At 34.5% G+C, this 22,824-nt stretch overlaps 1 protein-coding gene across 3 annotated transcripts in view; it reads right to left on the bottom strand.

Annotated features, from left to right (window-relative positions):
* Nucleotides 1–9,381: 9,381 nt before the first annotated feature.
* Nucleotides 9,382–22,824, bottom strand: part of ANKRD10 (ankyrin repeat domain 10) — a 46,648-nt gene continuing 33,205 nt past the window's right edge. For all 3 annotated transcript variants that reach the window (XM_031958720.1, XM_012546227.3, XM_031958721.1), the window contains exons 5-6: nt 16,000–16,095; nt 9,382–11,094 (exon numbers count right to left, since the gene is read on the bottom strand). In XM_031958720.1, the coding sequence (XP_031814580.1) occupies nt 10,625–11,094; nt 16,000–16,095 (566 nt within the window). In that variant the 3' untranslated portion in view covers nt 9,382–10,624. The remainder of the gene's footprint in view (nt 11,095–15,999; nt 16,096–22,824) is intronic.

Raw genomic sequence — 22,824 nt, forward strand, 5'->3', positions numbered from 1 at the left:
AATTGAATTTTTAAATTTAAATTAAAATTTTAAATTAAATTGAATTTAAAATTTAAATGTTTTATTCTATGGATTTTTTTTCCATTTCACAAAGTCTATTTTTTAAGGCGTTATTTCCTTTTTCCATTTCATAAATTCTGTTTTTCAGGGAGTTGTTTTCTTTTTCCATTTTGTCAAATCTATTTTTTAAGGAGTTATATGCTTTTTCCATTTCACTATTTTGTAGTGAATTTTCTTCAGATAATTTCTGTGTTTTCTTTTCCAAATCCTCTTGTAAAGTTCTCATTTCCTTTCCACATTTTTCTTCCAGCTCTTTTAAGATCTTTTATAATTTCTTATAGGAGAGCCTTGTGTGATGGGGACCAATTTATTTCACCCTTTGAGGCTTCATCTGGAAACAATTTGCTTTTAATCTCCTCAGGGTCTTCTCTTTTACTCTAAAAACTATCTATGGTCAGTGCTATTTTTGCTTTTTTACTCATTTTTTTTAAAGTTAAGATCTGTTTTTAGGGCAGCAGAGGTTTTCCAAGCTTCCTCTATGAGCAGAGGCTTCCTATATAAGTGGCTGTGGCTATGCTGAGTCTGTGCTGACTCACTCCTGGTGCTGGGTGGGCGTGGCCAGGTCCCATGAGATTCTGGGGTTTCTGGGTCCACTATTTACCTTTTGTGTTTGTGTTGGATGTTTTCTAATTTCTCTGCTGATCTACAGGCTTGCAGCCAGGGCAGAGTAGGCAGCACTGCTATAGATTGCTCCCTGTAGATTCTCCACCACGCAGAGCCCCCACCACTCCAGGCCTGTGGTGTCTGCACTGGTGTCTATCCTCAACCTGCTTGCACTTGGCCTGCCTCCCTCTGTGCCTGATTGAAAAAGACCTTTTCTAATGATCCTTGAAATTATCTTCTGCTGGTAATTTGTTGTACTCTCAATATTTGTTGATTCTGCCAGTCCAGAGCTAATTCAGAGGATGGATTTGGTAATTAGCCTGAGGGTGGTAGAAGATCAGAAAGAAGCGTGTGCTTTTTACTATCTTGGCTCCACCCCTAACCAGGTAGAATACATTTAAGTGCTTAAAAAGCTCTGCAGTTCTGGGGATGAGGCCTGTCTGCCTCATTTCCTTCAAGTGTAAAATGGGGATGAATGGGGTAAACTAAGTGAAGACCTCTCATAAGATTGTGGCCTCGACCTATATCCTAATTAAAATTTATTATTTGTGCAGCAGCCAAAAGCTGAAGGTATTCATTTCTCTTATATAAACATACATTTCCCTTTTGCTCTCCCTGCCCTTTTTGCCACAATTATTATTAACTTCCTAATATAGTGAGGTTTGTGTCATTGGCTAGTATTCTTTTTTTAGTCTCTGGGTAGATTTTCGAATAAGGATATAAATCTGGATTCCCCCATGCAACAGGAGAAAAGGTCAGAAGTGATTGGGGACTTCTGAGTTAGGGTCTATATTATGCTTTGCACCCCTCTCCAGATGATACTTTGTTGGGAGTTGCTTTTTCTTGTAAGATCAAGTTCTTTTTTGCTTTTTATCTTAAGAGTCTCCAATTTTAATTTGGTAAGGGTCACTATCCCACACAGCTTTGGGGGCTCATCTGGGATATTTCCTATTTGTGAGGGTTCTCTCCTGTACCAAATCCTTGAGAAGGTGTTCATTGAAGATTTGTCCAGTAGTCCTTGGACTTGGCTCAAGAACTTCTGCTCCAATCGGATAAATTCCTGCAGAGAGATACTTAGAGAAATCAAAAATGAAAGTAAACAGAGCTCCAGGACTGGGCTTTCAAAGATAGAGGATTAATTTGACTCAGGAGATAAGGTAACAGAAAAATTTGGAATCAATCACGTAAGCTGCATGCACAACCCAGGTAGGCAAGAAACTGGAGAGACTCTAAGTGGTTTGAGTCACAGAGGGCTTCCATTTCCTTTGGTAAGCTCAGATGAGTCCTCCATCAAAGGAGACAAGATACTGTGAACCATGGGAAAGGAGTGATTTATGGTAGCTGGCTCTAACAACCTATGTAGTGTCCCTAGAAAAGAGCCCTTTAGGAAGAATTGGGATGAAATACCAAAATTTACAGGGAAGGACAAAAAAAAAAAAAAAATCATTAAATACTATTGTTTTGTTTGGGCAGGCTTGTCTTCTGGCCAAATTAAACAATTCCTCCTGAGTGAATATGCAACCTTGTGGTTGCCAAATGTGGGACAATTTGTATCAAAGGAGGACTAAAAGGAGCCAGAAAAACCCCATCTTCAGGACCCCCTCTCAGCACTGCCTCCTCCCTATACCCCCCAGCTGGCCACTGCTCCTATGGCTCCGACTCCAGAACTCCCCTCCTTGCCTCCACTTCAAGAAGAAACTGAGAATGGGAGCTTGATTGACAAAAAGATTAAGAGAAGAATTTAATAGCAGTTTGTGTTTGTGAGTGTGTGTGAGAGAGAGCCTGTGTTTTGGCTTCTGTGTTTCAGTCAGTTGAATTACAAAAAAAAAAAAAAAGATATAGTCGTTTGGGATTTAAAATTGCTTGTCTTGTATCTTCGTTTTAAAAGTATGATTTATCCCTATGTGGCTTGGGAAATCTAGAGAAATAAAATCATTCCCCCTTCTCAATCACATAGGTTTAGGAAAGAGTACACATTTTGAGGGAGGGATAGGAGCTATTCTAAAGATGTTGGGAATCTAATATGGTGACATTTTTGAGAGGGAAGAGGAGTTTTCTTCCAAAAATGTGACCTAAATTGAAATTATATATGATTAGAATTACTTTCAATTGATGCATTTGGGAATAAGATTTTGAAAATATATGTGCTTTGATATTGAAGTATTGTTACTAGAAATTTAAATTTGTATTTGATTTGAAGTAAAAATTGGATATTGAAACAAAGTTCTCTGTGAATTTGCCTAAAGAGATCACACGCTTGTATCTCCTAATTAGATGAAATGTATTTAAGGTACCATGTTGCTTTCTAAATTGTATTTTGGGCAATTTGTAAAAATTGTATGAGATTTCATTAACATTTTGTCAGCTCTGCTGGACATGTGGTATAAATTTTGTGAAACTTGATCCAAAGATATTTAGATATTGCCTATATTCTGAATATTAAGGTTTGTCTTGCTTTCTCCCTTCAGACTTAAAGGGCAGAGTTTATAAAGTTCTGTAGGAAAAAGATGGTTTAAAAGCAAGGATTGGTTGAGGGGACAATTGATAAGCTTGAAGATTTTGAAGGAAAAGTTTCTCTCTTACTCCAAGCCCCACTACTCTTACTCCTTGCTGTAATGATGGGTGAATGGGATAGAGAAGGAAAGAAAATATATTCAGCATAGTAAAGATGTTAAAATCAAGTAGAAAAAAATCAGGAAAAGTATTGAATCAGAATAAGAAAGAAAACTAGAAAGGAAACAGTGTGAATGAAGGATCTGAGAGTTTTGGGAAATTCAGGGAGATAGAAAAGCAGTTCACTGCTTTAAAAACTCTGGCAGCAAACAGCCTATTTTTGCAAGTACTTAATCTTTTCCAAATTCAGAAATGGAAGGAGAAAAGGGTTGGAAGATACTGGAACAAAAAACGAAAATAAACAAACCAAAAAAAAAAATGCTGAGAAATATTGATAATTACCTGACGAGAGGAAAATGTTGAATAAAGCTATAAGTAGGAAGATTTTTAGCTGTACTGTATTAGGGAAGGCATTGAGGTGCTCAAGCAATGTGTGGTGTCTTTTTATGAAAATTTGGAAAGGCAGAGCCAAGATGACAGAGTAAGGCAAGGGCTCACTCAACCTCTCCCCCAGGCCACTATAAATTCCTTTGGGTGATGACTGAACAGATTTTAGAGAATCAGGTTACTCAAAATCTGAGGAGAACATTTTCTAGCTGAAGACAACTTGGAAGGTCAGCAGAAAAGGTCTCTGATACTGGGGCAAGAGTCCAGCCTGCCGTCCTGGTACAGGTTTTGCCATTGTAGCTTTGTCCCAGTGTCAACAAAATAAGAAAATGTGGCTGTATAGGGCGGGCACCTGTATGTAAATGCAAAGCAAATATCTGAAGATAAATAAGGTTTTGAGTAGATGTCCTTCCAGAGGGAAGGAGCTTGGCTCTAGAATATTCGAGTTAGGTTTTACTGAAATGACACCAGTGGGAAAACAGATAACTACTGGTTATAGTGGATCATTTCATAGTACGGATGGAAGCTTTCCCCTAAGCTCTGCTGCCTTGAGAAGGGTTATGTGCAATAACATTGAAACAAATTGTATGTAAGTATGGATTGGTAGAGACTAATGATTCTGATAATGGAACATACTTTACTTCTAAGATTTTATAAGAAATAATAGGGAGGGATTGCAAATTGAGTGGCAGTCATATACATCCTGGCATCTGCCCTTATCAGTGGAAAAAATGAATCAGATTCTTAGGAACCACATTATTATGTTACAGATTAAATTGCCTTAGACAAAATGTTTGCCTATTGCTTTGTTAAAGAATTGGAACTGTCCCCAGAAGTGAGCTGGGACTTTCCCCATATGAGACGCTATTTGGTTTATTTGGGACAAATATTTGAAACAAAGGTTAAGTTTTCAAGGAATTATAAACTGGCAGCATCCTCATCCTTTTCAGTCCTTAGGAAGCAAGGATTGCTGTCCCAGACAACATCTTTGAAGTTTGCAGTTCCAGGAGAGTGGGTGCTGCTTACTAAGTCCTGGAAGGAGCAGAGTGGGAAGGACCTTACCAGATGTTATTGATGACCGGGACTATTATCCAGAGGCTGAGAAGAGATGGACTCATACCAGGATTAAAGGGCCTGTGGAGGAACCTAAGGAATGGACTGTTAAGGATAATTTACAACTTCTGAAATTGATTTTGCACCAGGGCAATTAGGAATATTTTGATGGGAGGGGAGATTGTGCTTAGAGGAATTTTAATAATATTGGTGTTGAATCTGTAATTCATATTTCCAGAAAAATTTATAGGGACTCCTTGATTGGAAGAAATTGAATTAACATTTTTTAGGATGAAGAAATTAATTAATTCTGATAGGATTCTTTGATGCAAAATTTGGATAGTCCTGACCACTTCTAAATTCTATGCAAGTTTTTACTGGTTCTTTGAGTCATCTTAAAGCTGTTCTCATTGTTTAGGGGGATTCTGAGAACAGTGGTCTGTCTTTATACCTTTGAACATGGTTAATACCTGAACATATTCTGGTGTTGATTGGTTATTTAGCACCTTAAAGTAAAATGATTTGTGTAATGTTGAATTTAAAACCATCTACTTAGAGATGAAGATAAGCTGTGAATGTTCTAAGACAGATCTCTTACTGTTATCAATATAAGATTATAGTCATTATTTATTTGGGATATGTGATCTTTGAGAGCTAAATTCACCTGAAGCTTTGATTAATGAAACTTACTATTTTACATTAAATTTCTTGGGACTGTAGTTAATATTATTTGGAGTTTTGAGTACAGGTATGATTGTCCGATGGATCATTAAGCCAGTAACTCACCATCTGAACAGAATGCTACAAATGCCACAAGCTACTCAGAGGAATGTGATCCTGAACTGCTACAGGTGGAGGTTAGTATCTGGACAAGAATTGGGAAGGCAATTTGGCCTCCGCTTAAGGTGGGATCCTTCTGACTTAGTTTCTCAGTGGTGTTCCTTTGAATAAAAACCCACCTGATTATTCCTGAGTCTGGCTATATATAAAGTGGAAAACTGTGAAAATTACCTAAAGTCAAACTGAGCTAGGGAAGCTTTATCCTATCATGTATGTGCTCTCAGGTGGAGGCCTGAGGGACCAGTTTTGATACTATTATGATCATGTCCCTACTTTTTCCTCTTACAGCAAATTTTTATAATCAGAGCAAGTGGTCAGCAAAAACTATGAGTACAACTCAAGATCTTGCAGTTTTCAATCTGAAAATGTGGTCATAATATACTAAATAAGTAGATATTTGGCTTAGTCACTTTCTGTTGCTAGATGAATATGTCTGTTTCTTTTAGCATTTTTGTTGCTGCAACTTTTATGATAGGCATCTTTATTTGTGAAGGGTTACCTATTCCAATGACCAGGGAGACACAAAAGGCTGGACCTGGTTAGTACTTGGATGGGAGACTGCCTAGAAATATGGGATGCTGTAGGGAGAGAGGTCAGAAAATGCAACTGTCTCTGTCTCCTTGTATCATTATCATCCTCTCACATGAAGGGCTCTATTCTGCTGGTCAGAATTGGACATAGGTCCATTAGATTCCAGGTCATGTTCAAAATAATTGCTGACCAGATTGACAAAAAAATTTGTTAGCAGACCAGGCCATTTAATCTTAGATATTAGACTCCTTGTTAGCTGAAGAAGGTAGAGTTTGTGGGAGATTACATCTATCCACTTACTGTGTGAAAACTAATGATGGACAGGTGGTGAAGGAAATTGCCAAAGGCATCAGAAAATCGGCCCATGTCCCATTCCAGACCTGGTCCTCCTCATTTAATACCTCTTAGGAATCTTGGTCTGCAGGCAGCTGGTGAAAACAGTTTCTTTGGTTCCTGCTGATTAGCGTTAAGTGGAGTCATACTACTCCCTGTCCTTCTCCCCTGTGTGATGCAGCTTATCACAAGAGCAGTACAGACATCACTGGTCAGATGGTCAAGGCTGAACAACCTGCAGGGGAGGTCCAGTTAGACTTAGAATACTAAAAAGACCTGGATGGACCCCAGGAGAGCAAGAGGACCAGACCAAGTCCAGAAGGATTGGAGACTGAGAATGAGATAGTTGAGGAAATGTATCAAGAATGATGTGAGAGGCCTTCAAAGGTTAATAAGAGGAATTGAATGGGATGTATTGAATGGCCTCAATTTGTGCCCCGATTATAACTTATTTGTGCTATAGGCAAATCTCAGCTTATTCTAGATAAACATACATTTCCCTCCTTTTCCCCTGTCTTTATAGCCACAATTAGCATTAAGCGTGTCATTGATTAGTATTCTTTGTCTCTAGGTAATTCTGAATTAGGATGTATGCCTGGACTCCCCCGGCCTATTGAGGATACCTTGGTCTGTTGGGAGTTTCCCTTTCTCAGAAGATCAAAATAGATCCTTTTTACTTTTTACCTGGAGAATCTCTGATTTTAATTTGGGTAAGGGATAGGACAGACTCATTGTGAGGATCAAATGAATATTTTGTATAGTAGCTAGCAAAGGCTCTACCACATTTTTACACACACACACACACACACACACACACACACACAGGCTTCCATGAACAGAATGCCATCCTCACCCCTTCCTCTTGACTTCTCCCAGTTTCCTTCAAGATTCAGTTCAAATTCTTCAGTGGCCTTTCGAAGTCCACTCACTGTATTCCCTCTGAAATGAACTTCTACTTACATTATACATCTTATTTACAATTTTTTTTTTTTTTAAGGCATGTGAGCTACTTGAGAACAAGAATGTTTACTTTTTCTTGTATTTTCAGGGGTTAGCTCTGATGGCTTGATCATAGTTAATAAACACCTGAGTACTAAAGTCCTTTTCCATCCCTACAAAAAGAGAAAGGAAGCCTAGATTAACTCAAAACAAGCTAAGAAACCTAAAGCTAGAAACCAAAGGAATCTGTATTTGTTGTCATTTCTCTAGCCCCAAGGCTGTATGATTTAATTTTAGGAATAGAAGAAATATTTCTTAAACTTAATTGATTAAATTTAAATAGGCAATTTACTATTAAATTGTAATTCAAAGGCATTTATAGAATTATAGATGGGAAAGAAAAGATCCCATGGTAATAAAGCCAGGCATCTTAGAACTACAGATATCAATTTTATTAAATTAAACATGGGAGCCATAGATTCTTGTACAATGAGAAAGTTAAAAATAAAGTACAATGAATAATGTGAAAAATGGACTCAAAATCATGTTGTATGCTAAAGTTACCCAGGGGTATTTGCAACATCAACAAAAATTTCTGATGTTTTGTCTCTCCCATTAGAATGTGAGTTATAAAGAGTATCTTTTCTATATGTATAGTCAGTGCTTAATAAATTCTTTGGTCATTCATTTCTTGAATATATGCAAAAATGTTGAAAACAGGGGCAGCTAGATGGAACAATGGATAGAGCACTGGCATTGGAGTCAGGAGGACCCGAGTTCACATACAGCCTCAGACACTTAAAATACTTCCTAAGTGCAAGACCCTCAGGGCAAGTCACTTAACCCCAATTGCTTTGCAAATAAATTCTTTAAAAAATAAAAAAAAACAAAAAACACGAAAGAAAGAAAATGTTGAAAACACTAATGATCATTAAATAAAAACCAAAACCAATTACCTGGATCAGAAATAAAAGTTAAAACAAGGTAACATATATTCCAAGGGTGGTCAAAAGAAATTTAACCATAATTCATAAATTATAGTTAAAATGAAATCTCAAAAAGCCAGCAAAAGAGCTAAACATTAACATAAGTAGCACCACAGGTAGCTAAGAGAGCTGCTGAAATGCAACAATTAAACTTATTGTAAGTGATCAATTCAACATTATACAAAATGTGTTATCATTAGTTTTTCTTCTGAGAAATGAAAAATCTTATCCTGACCAATAATCCCGAAAAGAGAATCAAGTGTTGTGAACTTTAGTGGATTTCAGGTAGCTCACTAACATGGCAAATTCTGGAAACGTCAAGCTCTTTATATGTCTCTGAAATGCTTTTAACAAGGTCATATTCCTTTTATTCAATAACTATTATATCTTCTTTCTTTGTCTAAGGAATAGACCCTAATGTGTCTCATAAAAATCATCTGAATGCTTTCAATAGTATATATAAGAATGCAATAGGTTATTTTACTGGTAATTCTAAAGATTATCTGCATTTTTCCAGACATCTGGACAGAGGAATGATAAAACTACTCATTTATATAGAGGTTTACAAACTTCCTTTTTTTTACAATGTTTACATGAGGTATGAAGTACAAGTATTATTATGCCCATTTTACACAGGAGGAAACAGACTTAAACAGGTTTAACTGACAACTCATAACCACAATGTTAGCAAATGTGGAATCAGGAATTGTAAGCAGGCTAGATTTCTAGCTCATGGTGCAGTACTCCTCATACTTTACCCCACTTCTTCATTAAAGGAACCTTTTGTAGTGAGAGACTGTTGATGATTCAATAAAAACTGATATGTAGTATATACATGACTTTTACAAACTGAAGGATAAAAGATCTTCTCAACAATGTTATTTCTATAAAGAAAAGGAATAATTATGCATATGGTCAAATGCACCACATTGAAAACAGGCATTTACATGAATCCTGTTGGCAGAAAGCAGGATAAAATAGCTTATTAAGATAAAATTGCTTACCTACAAGAAAATAAAAGGCCACCCACGGAAAATTGAGCATATAAGAAATTTATTTTTATTCAATTTGTAAAGGTCCCTTTTTAAACAAACAAAGGATGGTACAATTCTCTTAGGACACTGGTTTATTTATTTGACATTTTCTCCATCACACCATTCTTCATTATGAAATCACCAAAGCAGAAAAACATTACAATACTTGCAGTGTCACTACTAGCTGCATCAATATTGACGTGTATAAAACTTATAAACAATACAAATTCAGTGTAAGATTCCCTTAAGGATCTCTCAACTGGCTAAATATACATAGCAGAAGTCTAAAGCAGAATATACTTCCAAAGAGTAGAGAAGGGGAAGGGAAATTCAACATGTATCAAAAAACAGTCAAATTGAAATATTCTGACCTAACAAATTCTACAAACAACAGTAATTTTCATTGCATATAAAGAAACCGTGCTAACATCCCTTCAGTGGGTGATCTATATAGTAAAGTATTAAGCACATAAAGTAAAAATGCAAGATAAAAATATTGTAACATAGGATTAACTCCAGGCTGAATTGGTTTGCAACCAAACTTTGGGCAGTGACCCACTATACTTTGTTCAAGTCATAAACCAAATATTTTGTTTGGTAACTGACGCCAAAGAATGGACTACACATGTCCAATTATAAACTTTAACATATGAAAGGTGAAAACTCATTTTCAATGTCATTGAACTCAAGACAAAAGTCATTTTCTCCACATAAGCATTGAAAATTAGTATAAGTACTCTATTCTAAGACTGAAATAATTTGGTTTTTACAAAAAAATGAGAGCATGGATCTTCTCTTACTAGATGCTCAACTAGATAAGTAAATGAAAGTTTTTTTGTAGCTATGCTCTAGTATAATAAACTAAGGAAAGTGATTAGGACACTCATTTTTGGCCTCAATTTCCATCTCCACTGGATACAATTCAGTTTTTACAGGAAAAATAACAATTTTTGGTGCTAGTATTGGGTTTGGTGACCAGTAAATGTTAAAAAAGGAACTTAATTCTGAAAGAGCATCCCACTGTAACAATACCTAGTCACTAAGTCCCATTCATGCAACAAACTAAGACTTCACTTTAACTGGGAAACCATCAAATGGAAGCTTTATTTTTCCTGATAAAATCAAAGTGTAAAAATGATGGTTGTGGCATTCCTCTCCAAAATAATGCTACATGGATATTTCCTCCCAAAAAGTCAGTCAACAGCATGAATCAATGTGTTTCAAAGGAAGAAAATACATCAACTTTTAGGAACCATGATAAAGGTGCATTGTGCCCAAGATAGTATTATCATATTTCTCCTCCACTTTAACAGAATTGGAATGCTCAATAACACTATTAAGTTCCGGGATGCTCTCAGCTGTGTCCCCAAACCCATGGTAATGCCCATAGTGCAAATTATCTCCAATGTCATCTAACCAGGATGGTCTATTAGCTACACAGCTACTTGGGCTCCCATTCAGGTGCAGAGAGCCACACATATCAGGAGAAATGTTCATAGTCTTTTCTGATTCTTCAGCACCATTAACACAAGGGGTTTTCTGGCTATTTGCAAAAGTCAGTCCTGGAATTAATCCACTGCTAATTCCATTAGGTGCTGTTAAGCATTCTCCATTCCTGTTTTCCATCCCATTGAGCTGTGTCGTGGAAGGGAAGTCCAAATGTCCATTGGTGGCATATCCACTTGTCAATGTATTCAAAACGGAGCTACTCATATCTGCATTAAGAAATACACCTGTCACCAAAACTCAGAATCAATGGGGGGGAAAAAACATTAAAAACTTGGCTAAACTTAAAACAAAACCTCTTTTTATTTTTCAAAATCAATTAGATCTTCTGTAAGGTACTGATAAATTTTCAAGATATCTTGCATAGGTATGTTTTTAAAAAATGACAAAATAATACAGGTTTTGACTAACAATTTGAAAAATAACTCGGCATTTTTAAAATGTAGGGCCAAATTAAGAAACTTAGGCTATCATTATTTACTTTATAAAGTTGTGTTCAAACTATTTATAGTAGTTTTCAAAATAACTGTTTTGGTGATCCTCAGCTATACCTGAAAAAATTCTTGCAAAGTAAATTCTACCTTACTCAAAAGGAAAAAACAAATTTGATTTTTAAAAAAATATATCTCAGGTTTTCAGGAGAGAGGTCTTGACCAGGATTCTAGCCCAGTCTCATTAGGGCTGGCATTAGGAGCACTAAACCCTTAAACTCTAAGTACCTTCAGCCAATTTGAAAACTAATTTAATCATGACATCCATATTGGTAGAGGGAGTTACCTCATCTACAGGTTCTCAAAGTCAATGAAATCCCAGGACCTAACCCTCCTCCTTCCAAGAAAAAACACAAAATGGTTTTCATAAAGGATTAAAATGAAGTGTAATACTTCATTCAACATCAGAAAAAACAGTATGGTAAAGTAATTGAAGCAAGTTAATTACAGAAGCTTTTTATAAGAATGTAAGACAACATAAAGTGTTCTAAAGCAATTTCAGACTAATAATTTAGGAAAGAGCATATGCAAATTTTAGAGGAATAGTTTTCTTTAAGCAACATTCAAAATTGATATAATCCATATGCAAAATGCCAAGTGACAACAACACTGGCAGAATGCACAGACCAGAATGCTTACAAAAAGAAAACATGGAAATATTAATAAAATTCATGCAAAAAGGTCATTTTGAGTAACTAGTTCTGAATTTTATTAAAATTATATTTAGGATATGTCAGCCACACTTCAAAAAAACATAAGTAGGGGAACACTGGTTTTTGAAGCTTAGACAAAAATTTATTTAATAAAATATTGATAAAGGAAAAAAACATCTATTACAAGTACTGGAATAGACCAATACATATTACAATTCTGTTTGTAACTCAGTGTATATGCAGTCATGAATACAGAGAATAAAGTAGTTTAAAATTGCCTCTAACCTGGGACTATTAAGTAAGGTTTACCACTTAAAGTGCTGCTCTATTATAATAAAATGTAGTCTTACAATGACCATTTCAAAAAATCCATTTCTAATAGCTTTTCACATATAGAAGCATTCAATGCATACCTTATTACCCTTGTACAACAGTGCCCTACCAAAAGTGCATATTTTTAGTCTCTTCCAGTCTAAGTATTTTTCTACATTGCACATTAATGCTATATCTTCATTCTCCCTCAATCTCATTTTCAACCCATATCCCCATCTCACCTCTTTCCAACAAATAAATAAATAAATAAAAGGATGAAGACAAAAGTTTACAATGTTCTATTAATCATTAATTTTTGTCTGGTAACAAGTAACTTTGTAAAAGTAAAAATACATTAATCAAGACTTTGGTTTCCATAAAATCTGGTAAATTTGCCTAACTATGAAGGAAAATGGATACTTTCTCTGATCTTTCAAGTTGAACCTACAATTTTAAACAATAGTGTAATGGAAAGAACACTGGATTTGGAGTTTAAAAAATGAGAATTCTGAGGGCCAGTTTTGTCATTTCTGTTGTTTGACCAGGACAAATTCTGTTGTTTGACCAGTGATATAACCACTTTCATCCTTAGTCTCCTCATCTATTATATGGGGATGAGATTTTTACTCCATGTCACAGCCAAGCATAAACATCAGCTGTTAATTACTTAAATTCAAGAGTAGGTAGTGAGCTAAATAGCAATTATGTGTAAAAAGTATTAACCACCACCAAAAAAACAAACAAAAACCCAGAAACCCAAATCTCCAGGCTAGTTGCCTCAGAGGTGGCAACTAATTCATTCCTATTTCTCAAAAACAAAGATATCTTCCTTAAAGATAAAATCTGACTATGGAGAAACAGTATCCACTTGAAAGATAAGAGAAAAAAAGAAAAGGGGAAAAAAAAAACACCTGACCATTCAAGTATATTTGTCCAATTAATTATCCAAATCTCTTCAATGAGATGGAAACAGTAGACAGTATAATTGGGTTCCCAAAGGTAATTAAAATAGCTAGTCAACTGCTCAAAAAATGGGGTCTGTGGTTTCAATCCTAGCTAACTTTGATATGTACTTTTTAACGAAGACAATGGGAAGGCTGGCAGCCTATTTTCATAACTTAGGTGAAATTAAAAATTGCTATAAGGGTGTGGTATTTCCTCAAGCAGCTAGGTTAAAGCAAATTAGTTCCAGGGAATCAACAACCTAAAAAAGCCCAAGCCACATAAATACAGCCTCATAACACTATCACAAAGTAAAACAAAAATTGTAAACCCATAGAATCTTATTTTAACATAATAAAATGTGATGACAAGACCATCTTGGATCCTGCTCCAAAGGGTTTGGTTAGTACAGTCAATCCCAAATCTGCCACTTGACATTTTACCATTCTGCTCATTTAATATGCTGCCTAATAGAGACCTATACTTCTCTTCTTGCTGCCTTTACCTGCTCATTCCACAGTTTCCACCGATGTCCGAACAGACGAAGGCAACAGCACATACACAGCCCGGATTTTGCCTTATGGCGGATCTGCTTTAAGATGCAGCCTCCAGGAATGCATGGCATCTAAAAGCGGGGCCCACCTGTACCAGAGTGATCTTGTTATAGCAGGGTCTCACCTATACAGGTGTACCTCGCTTTAAGCCAACCCAATATATGAAAATCCAGATTTACACAAAGAAATAAATTAGGGGGCAAGTATTTGCTTTAAAAAGGATTCACAATAAGATTCCTTCAAGTAGTCAGCCCCTCCCAGCAATTTAAAAAGTAAAAATTTGATTTATACACTTTTTAGGAATGCATCCATCTACTGCATAAAGTGAGGTAGATCTGTAACATTCCCACTGGCACAGACCTTAAACGGCAGCATTCTAGCAAGGCTTTTGGGTAGAAGTATAATATACTTAAAAATATAAACACTAAAAGAATACATTTCAAGTGGCTACTTTATTTAGTTAAATCAAACTAGCTAGAAATTTAAATTAAAATAAGAGGACAGAATTTGGATCATTTTTCTAAATGGTAGGTCCTTGAAATTTTAAAGGGAGCTGTGAAAAATTAATTATTGCTTAAAAAAAATGAAAATCAAAACATATTCCTGTTTTGGAATTTTTTTTTAAGATGTCAGAGGCTAACAATTACAACTGATAAAAAATAATGTGCCTAACGGCACAAAGCTGAGCAGGTTTTTTGTCTCTACTCTGAAATGGGCTTGAATTATTTATAATTTCAACAAAGTAAACTGCTAGGAAGTCCCATAGGAACAGAACAGCTGAAGATCAATAAACTTAACTCATACGTTTGTTCCACTGCTTTTTTTTTAATTTTGCTTTATGGAGTAGCTTTGGCATTTACCCATTTGCCTGGTTAGGTCATATAGCTCTTAACTGCAAGTAAACTTGTCTATCTTAATTAAAGCATCATCCATTTGGGAGTCCCTATTTACTCTTTAAAAAAAAAAAAAACAAATAAGTTCCTAGGATTTTAGACTATTTAGTAACAAGATATTTCCACCTATAGGAACTATTTACTAATATACTTGTATGGCTTTCCTTTAGTTTAGATATTTGGAAACATCATATTTCATTTCCAAAAGGGTATGTATATGTGTATATGTATATATACATACATATATATATAAAATATATATGTATGTATATATACATATACACATGTGCTTTCTTTTAAATTTTTTAAATGGCTTTCATGTTAATTCAGAAAACAAAATATCTATTTCTATTATTCCCCAAAGATTCACTTGGCATATATAAAAACAATATTAATAATAAAAATTAGTTTCCATTTCTAAACATAACATTACATTAATAGAACTGTTGCAATCTTTTCCTTTCAAGTACATTGAAAGGCTAAAAGCTTTTAATTAAACTAACATGACAATATATTTGTGGTAATTCATTTTTAAAATGTTCTAGAATTACTATTAAGAAATTAATCTGTTGCTATTTGAAATTTCAAAATGTGAATATTTAACTCTTATGACAAACAGTTCTAAGCTGAAGAAATCAGGAATTTTAAAAAACAGACATTTTGCAAACAATTTTAAAGATTTTTTTCATCTCTTAACTTAGGTTTATATTTTAGCTAAATATGTTTATTTCATTTTTTACTTTACTTTTTATTTTATTAATCAAACCTCTGGCAATTCCTAGCTATTAGCATAACTATCTTTATAGCTATTTCTATTAAGGTACATATTACTCTGAAAACACAAGTACACTATATGTGAGAAGCAAAAACTATTTCAAAGCTAAAAAAAATTAAAACTCCTTAAAAAGATAAAGAAGGCACATTAAATTTAAGCTCAAAGCAAAATAGGAAGAGTAGCTTAATAATTATTGTATATATCCACATTGTGTGTGTCAAGAAATATTTCCTTGTGTTTACAAACACCCCAAAGAATGGGCATTAGAGTAATACAAGTCTCCAAGACACTGAATAACAATGTTGAAAAATTAAAAGAAACTTTTGTATCTCAGAAATAATATGCATACTGATTCTTACAACGACAAGGGGTTTGCATTGATGTAACTGTATAAATTTCTATCTCTTTTGGTCCAATAGAACCACTCTCCTGTTGTTTGATGTCTTCAACCATTTGAATGTTGTTGCAGTTAACAGGAAACTGTCCACTCCCACCTGATACAACAGCAAACTCTCTATCAATGTGCATACTGTCAGGATCATCATCAGCTCCTCCGTTCACTTGTGGTATAGAGCAAACAAAGCTCTGAGCTTTTGAAGAAAACAAAAAACAAACAAAAAAACACCAAAACATGATTTTAGGTTACTTTGCACATATAAAGGAAAACATCTAGATAAATACTTTAATCCCATATTTTCAAAGCAAAATAGTTAAATGCCTAACACAATTTAAAATAAATTGAAATTAAAGCCTTTCCTTTCTATCTTGTTTTGCCCTCCTAGAAATCCACATGAAAAGCTGTTTATGTACCAGTCAATCTACATCACATGGCAGATTTTCTTAGCAAATAATTTTATAAAAAACTTAAAAACTTCTTGGAACCAGCAAAACCCATTTAGGTTCTATTTGATAGTCTATTCCATTTGAAGCATACTGTGTTTCCACTCTGAGTCTTTTATTTCAAGAGAAACATGCATAATTTTAAACATTCAATAGAAACAGTGATATATTTAAACTCCTCCCATCATTGAAATAAATGAAAATTTAGTGCACAAGAATTACTTAATGATTCATACAAAGTTATTTTGAAATTCCTATATTTTTACTTTTAATGTTACAAGCCTGCTAATTTCAGAAAACTGAGGTCCAGGAGTTAGGATAAGCTAAAACTTCCAGTTGAGTCAATGTTTGGGAGTGACTACTGAATTTCAATCAAGGTTGTACAATGTGTCATCAAATAAGAACATTCAGCATTTTATGTACTCCCCCACTTATACCTTGTAAGGTAAGTCCTATAAGTATTGTCACCTCCATTTTTATATTTAAAGAAGATATTTTCCTTTGGTTACAAAATGTCACAAGAAGCCAAACTCTCCTGTCTCAGTCCAATGTTCTATTATAGCCTGCTATCTTTCAACTAGCAATGCCTCCCTCTATTGGTTAAGTTTTTATTTGTGAAAATCACATGGATTTCTCACAGGTACATGTGTGAGTACAACTGTTTTGACCTAAGAAAGTTAACTAGAAGCCAGCAAAATATGGACTGGTCATAAGAATACAGAGGCAGAACTGCAATTTCTTACATATAAACCACATGAAAAAAGTTAACTACTCTTTGTGTTAAATAGAATTCCTATAAAGGAAGTAACAAATGCTATATAACCATAATGAGCAAACTTGACCCTGAAAAAAATATGAGAAGGCACCTTATTCCCTTCTTTGAAGAATTATGAGACTATATTTGTGGAACACTCTCGGATTTGACTGATATGTTGGTTTGTTTTGCCAAATCCTTTTTTTGCTTTTCTTTTTAAAATCCTGTTATACCTGATTACTCTCTGGGTAAGGAGAAGAAAAAGGGAAATGGTGATAAATAGCAATGATGTATAAACAAGAGATCAATTTAAAAACATATTCAATGTATTAGGAATAGATACAAGCTTCAAAAAATATGGGAGGGAAAAAAAATCTTACACAGTCAATACTGTTGTAACATTGGAAACATATGAATCAGTTAAGCAAAGCATAGGTAGCAATGTAATAGCAATTTCAAGTTATCCCCGAGCCTATACTGAAATCAATATGCAAATAGTCTTAATGATATCAGAAACAAGATTTGTGTATTATACCAAAGGAACAAGAAAGGAACTGCAGAGAAATTTTTCCACAGATACCCAAATAGGGTAATGGTAGGGGAAAAAAGTTTCCTCATTTTCTAAGTTGCTCAAAAAATATGAAAATTTAAGTTATGTTCAAGTTGGGGGGTAGAAAAATGAGGTAAGGAAAAAATTGACTTAGCATTTATTTAGAGTTAGAACATAGAAAATTTTTAAAGACCAAAATGATAGATTGAAGCCCTTTCCCACACTCCTCTTCCCCTCCTCCCAACAGATGAACAACAGATCCTGGGGAAGAAAGTATTCCAAGTGTCTGACAATATACTTTATAAACATAAGGACTATTCATTCTTAAAGCATTTGCAACACAATAAATCATACTGCAAATCCAAGCAACCTATATAGTTATATGTTCTTAGTAAAATGTAAATTACTCATCAGGAATGGGTTAAATAGGCAACATCACATATATACCACAAAAGATATAGCACCCTTCAAAATCTATAAAGAAATAAGGGAGAAAGGATGGGTGGACCAGGAAGCAAAAGATGAGGAAAGAAAACCAGGGAATTATCTAGATTGGAGCAGGGGAGGGGGAAGGGAGTTAATAGCAAGGCAAGTTAGGAACAGAATTAAAGCAGGTGGCAGGGATGGGAAAGTTATATGTATGTGTTTATGTATGTATGTATATGTATTTATATATACATAAATATATCCTCTCTTAACTAGCCTGCTAGGGATTTCCTAAAGAATGGACAGAATTTCCAGAATAGCTCAAGAAACATAAGAAAACGTAAGCCTCAGGAACACTGGCAGCAGTGTTTGCGTGGCTACAGAATGGAGAGCACAGGTATATAAAAGCACTAACAATTGAAGTATATTTTTACAGAATACTTGGGATGATTTTGAAAAGAGAATTTTCAATGGGAGATCCATGTAAAGAAATTAAAGTACACTCAAAGGCACTGGCAATACTTGGTACCATTTTAAGAACACCAAGTTATGCTAGTCTAGACTTCTTCATAGTCTTGTAGAATTTCATGCTTTTTTGTTAAACCTTTCTTCTAACAAAGAATTAAAATTAATTACATTATGATCTTTCAAGTCCCTACTCTGCTCTTTGAAACTTAAGCAGTTTTGGGTTAGAAACATACAAAATACAAAAAACTAAAACAAAACATCATAGTCATAAAGTCCCTAATAGGAGATTATACTATGTTACATCCCTCCCGCCCCCACTCCCACTCTGCCTTTTCAATAGGTAATTATGTATTACCTATTGCCTAGTTTTCAAAAATCACTCTAGCATGAAAATCATAATATGTTCAAATACCAAAGGTTAGGAGTTTAACTATTTGTTTCCATTAACTTTTTACCAGTCATATTTCATAGACATGTACTTTGGTGTTGTACTGTTAAATGTTCTTTACTCATTGAAAGGTGCCACATCATCCAAAAAAAAAAAAAAAGGTATATTTAAAAATCAAAAATCAGATTCTAAGAAACTTTAGGAAATTATAAAGGTTTCCTTTTTTTTTTTTTTTTTTTTTTACTCTTCAGGAAAATCACTTTTAAATGACATGTGAAGATACACATACGCAAAAAACAAGGACTTTCTCAATAAATGTTTGAAAAGATCTAACAATGAAAATGATGGAACTGGTAGTATTTTATATATTGGTAATTTTTAATTGCACAAATTATGACATGAAGTGGCATAGCACAGCGAGTTAAAAGTGCTAAACTTAAAGTCAATGGGAACCTTTTAATCATTTCCTCACCTCTAAAATATAATAAATAGCACCTACCTCATAGAATTGTTTCAGGGGGATCAAATGAGATGTATGAAGTATATTGTAATCCTTAGAACATAAGTGCCAGCTGTTACTAGTGAACAAGGAATATTATGCATGCTCTTAAGTTGAACAGTTGTCTGGAGCACATAGAGCAATACTCAAATCTTAATCTCAAATGATTTGGCTATTCCTTCCAGTGATGCAGATTGCAACCCATCCATCTATCCCACCTCTGCACACAATGTGCTAAACATTATTTTCTATGATTAAAAAGATACAACTTTAGTGCAGACTCTCAATCTGTAAAGTAGCTCGTCTCTTTATTGTTTATCCTATCAAAAGACATTTACTCCAGGGATCTCTGGAAAACTTTCATTACTTTGTAGCCTGCTCATGTTCACTATTGCCCTCTGTGTGATAGAGAAATATCTTACACATATAATATTCCATTTCGCACTTAGAATGGAGAATAGCATTGGAAAGATGGACCTTCATTTCTGGGGAAAGTTTGGGGTCATTAGGGTTCTGTAATAGATTTAAAGCAATTCACCTTATGAAATAATAGGGTAGTACAGGGATACCCCACTTCAAGGAGAAATGCTATCGTTTTCTTGTTCGATTCTGGGCCTACTCCCTTATCCATGTAAACTGATTTTGTAATATGTAACACACCTGCAAATGCTGTATTTTGGGCAAAAGATATTTTTGAGTTGTTACAAAACAAAGAGACCAATTTTCCTGGCCCTGATGCAAAGAACACAAGATCATTTACAAAACAGGAACATCTACATGTCACTATCTAGAGAACTAGAACTAAACTGCTTTTCAACTTAGCATGGTTCTAAATCTCCAGTAGAGTGGCAAACAATTTCCTTTTTTATACTTAAGATCTAGTATTTATGACACTGCATAGAGGATACCAAGATTATTTAAGTTAAATGAAATGTCAAATATATGAGGCTACTTTTGAGCTCTGGTCTTCCTTACTTTAGGGCTGGGATTCTTACTCACTATGCCACTAGTTGTCCCTCTGACTTTTTTTTATAAATGAGTATATAATAGATGACAATGATGTCTTGGTCATCTTTTCCAGTATTAATGATTTTCTACATTTTAATCTATTCTTCAGATCCCTTAATATAATCACAAATGTGTCACTGCCCACAGGGATTCCGTGTATTTGTTTCAATACTACTGCTTTTCCTCATCCTTATTTTCTTTAAATTTCCAAGTATAATTGGGATTATGATAGTTTTACTATCCTTGACAGTGAAAAGCTATTTTTTAAAATTGCAGGTTTTTTCCCTTTTTGTTCTGTTGGTTCCATCTTTAAATGCCCTGAGGATAACTGCTTGGTTGGCTCTCTTGCCCAACTTCAAATGAACAAAGTATTTTTAATAACACCTACAGTTTTAAAGGTGGGTTAAAAGTTTCTGCTCAAAAAGCTCCAATTCTAAGACATTCAAATGGCAAAAGACAAGAGGTATATTTTGCTTTGGAATCTTATGATTTTAGTGGATGGCAAAACTTGATTTGATTAGTACTACAAAAAACAAAGATGCCTAGATATATGTGGTCAGCAGCAAGAAAGCTGTTAAGATGGTCCATCTGGGTAGTGTTAAGCTTACCCAATATAGTAGGCCCAAAGGTGAGAACTCTAGAGATGAACAGGTTGCATAGTCTTAACTTATTTTGTCTATTATTTTTCTGATTTAGGTAGAATATACTCATATTTCTAAAGCTTTATAACTAAGTTTATATTCTACAAGAGTGTTGCCTTGGCCACCATTTCTTTGCTGAATAATACATAAAAAATGGTGTCAATCTCACTTATGTTGTCCATTATCCATTTTTGTTTGCAATCGGCATCTTTTTATTCTCTTTACTATGGTAGGCAACAAGGAGGCAATCTAAGGATGAACAGAACATGAGTTCAGTAATTCCCAGGGACAGATCATTAAACTATAGCTTTGGCAAAAGTATTGCTTTTTGAGCAATATTTGTAATATAGAAATCTCCTTATATGACTTTAAAATGTATTACATTGGTAAGCAAGCTTAAAAACTTTGTGATTAAGAAAAAATACTACTTGTAACATACCTAACCCAAAATTAAAATAAATAAATAAATAAATAAATAATAATAAAAAAAAACTAAGCACCTATCAAATCAAACAAGGTGGCCTATAGTAACAAAAAGCATTTTTTGACAACCCATAGGCAACTCCTGGATCATCTTTGGGGAAATGTCATCACCTTCCAAGAGTTCAACTATTAACTCTATGCATGACTCCAAAACCTGCACATCCAATCCTTATTTCTTGTGAATTCTCTTGTCACTTTCCACTGCTCATCTTCTAGTTCTCTTAGATATTCCATAGGTACCTCAACCTCTGGCCATGTCAAAATGGAACTCCTAAAACTTTTACCATTTTTTCTAAATGGGACCATCATTCTTCCTGTTGCTGAATTTTGCAACCTAGAAGTTCTTTTCATTTTCAACTTCCTAACCCATCAATTGTCATATATCTATTTAAATTATCTAACATTTCAACATTTGACATTCTCTTTACTGCTAATAAAACCATTCTCTAGGCTTTCTATGTAACCTTTCTTAGACTACTGAAATATAGCCTAAAGGATCTCCTTTCTAACCACATGAAATTATTCAAAACAGGTATACTAAAAGAAAACTTACAAAATTCCTTCCTTTAAAGAACCACTATTCTTTCAGGAAGGTTAGACAAATATGAAAAAACAAAGTAATTTGGGGAGGAAAAAAAAGCAATAAAAGTTGAGAAAATCAATCAGAAACTTCTCATAGAAGGTTGATTTGGTTGGGCTTTGAAAAAAATTAAATAGATAAAGAGTGGGGAAGAAGTCTTCCTTCTAGATACAGGTATCAAACAGGCGGTACAGTGCTTAAGTTCCACCTTCCTTCAAGAGTCCTTTCCGGATGCCCTTAAGGTTGTGTATCTTCTCCCTACTATCTTGTGTTCACTTAGTAATCTGTAGACATCTAGCAAAATATGAACTTGAAAACGGGGACTTTTTACACATTTGTATCCACAGCTCTTAGAACCCAATACTTGACAGAAAAAGTACTTCCCCAAGAATTTTTGGAAGGATAAAATGAAGTATTTATAAAGCAACTAATATGCCAGGATTGCAGGTCAGATATACTTTATATACAGAAATGTCATTTAAGTAATTATCTAACCCTGAAGTCTCACTATATAACTCTGACCTCTAAGATTCATAAAATCTTGGCTTTAGAAGTTGAAGAGACCTTGGAAGTCATTAATTCTAGACCCCCTCACTTTACAGATAAGGAAACTGAAATGTTAAAGTCAATTAACCAGGTAATACAATTAGAAAGCACCTAAGGCAGAATTTGAACTCATCTT

This window comes from Sarcophilus harrisii, chromosome 3, assembly GCF_902635505.1.
Source record: "Sarcophilus harrisii chromosome 3, mSarHar1.11, whole genome shotgun sequence".
Classification (NCBI taxonomy): Eukaryota; Metazoa; Chordata; class Mammalia; order Dasyuromorphia; family Dasyuridae; genus Sarcophilus; species Sarcophilus harrisii.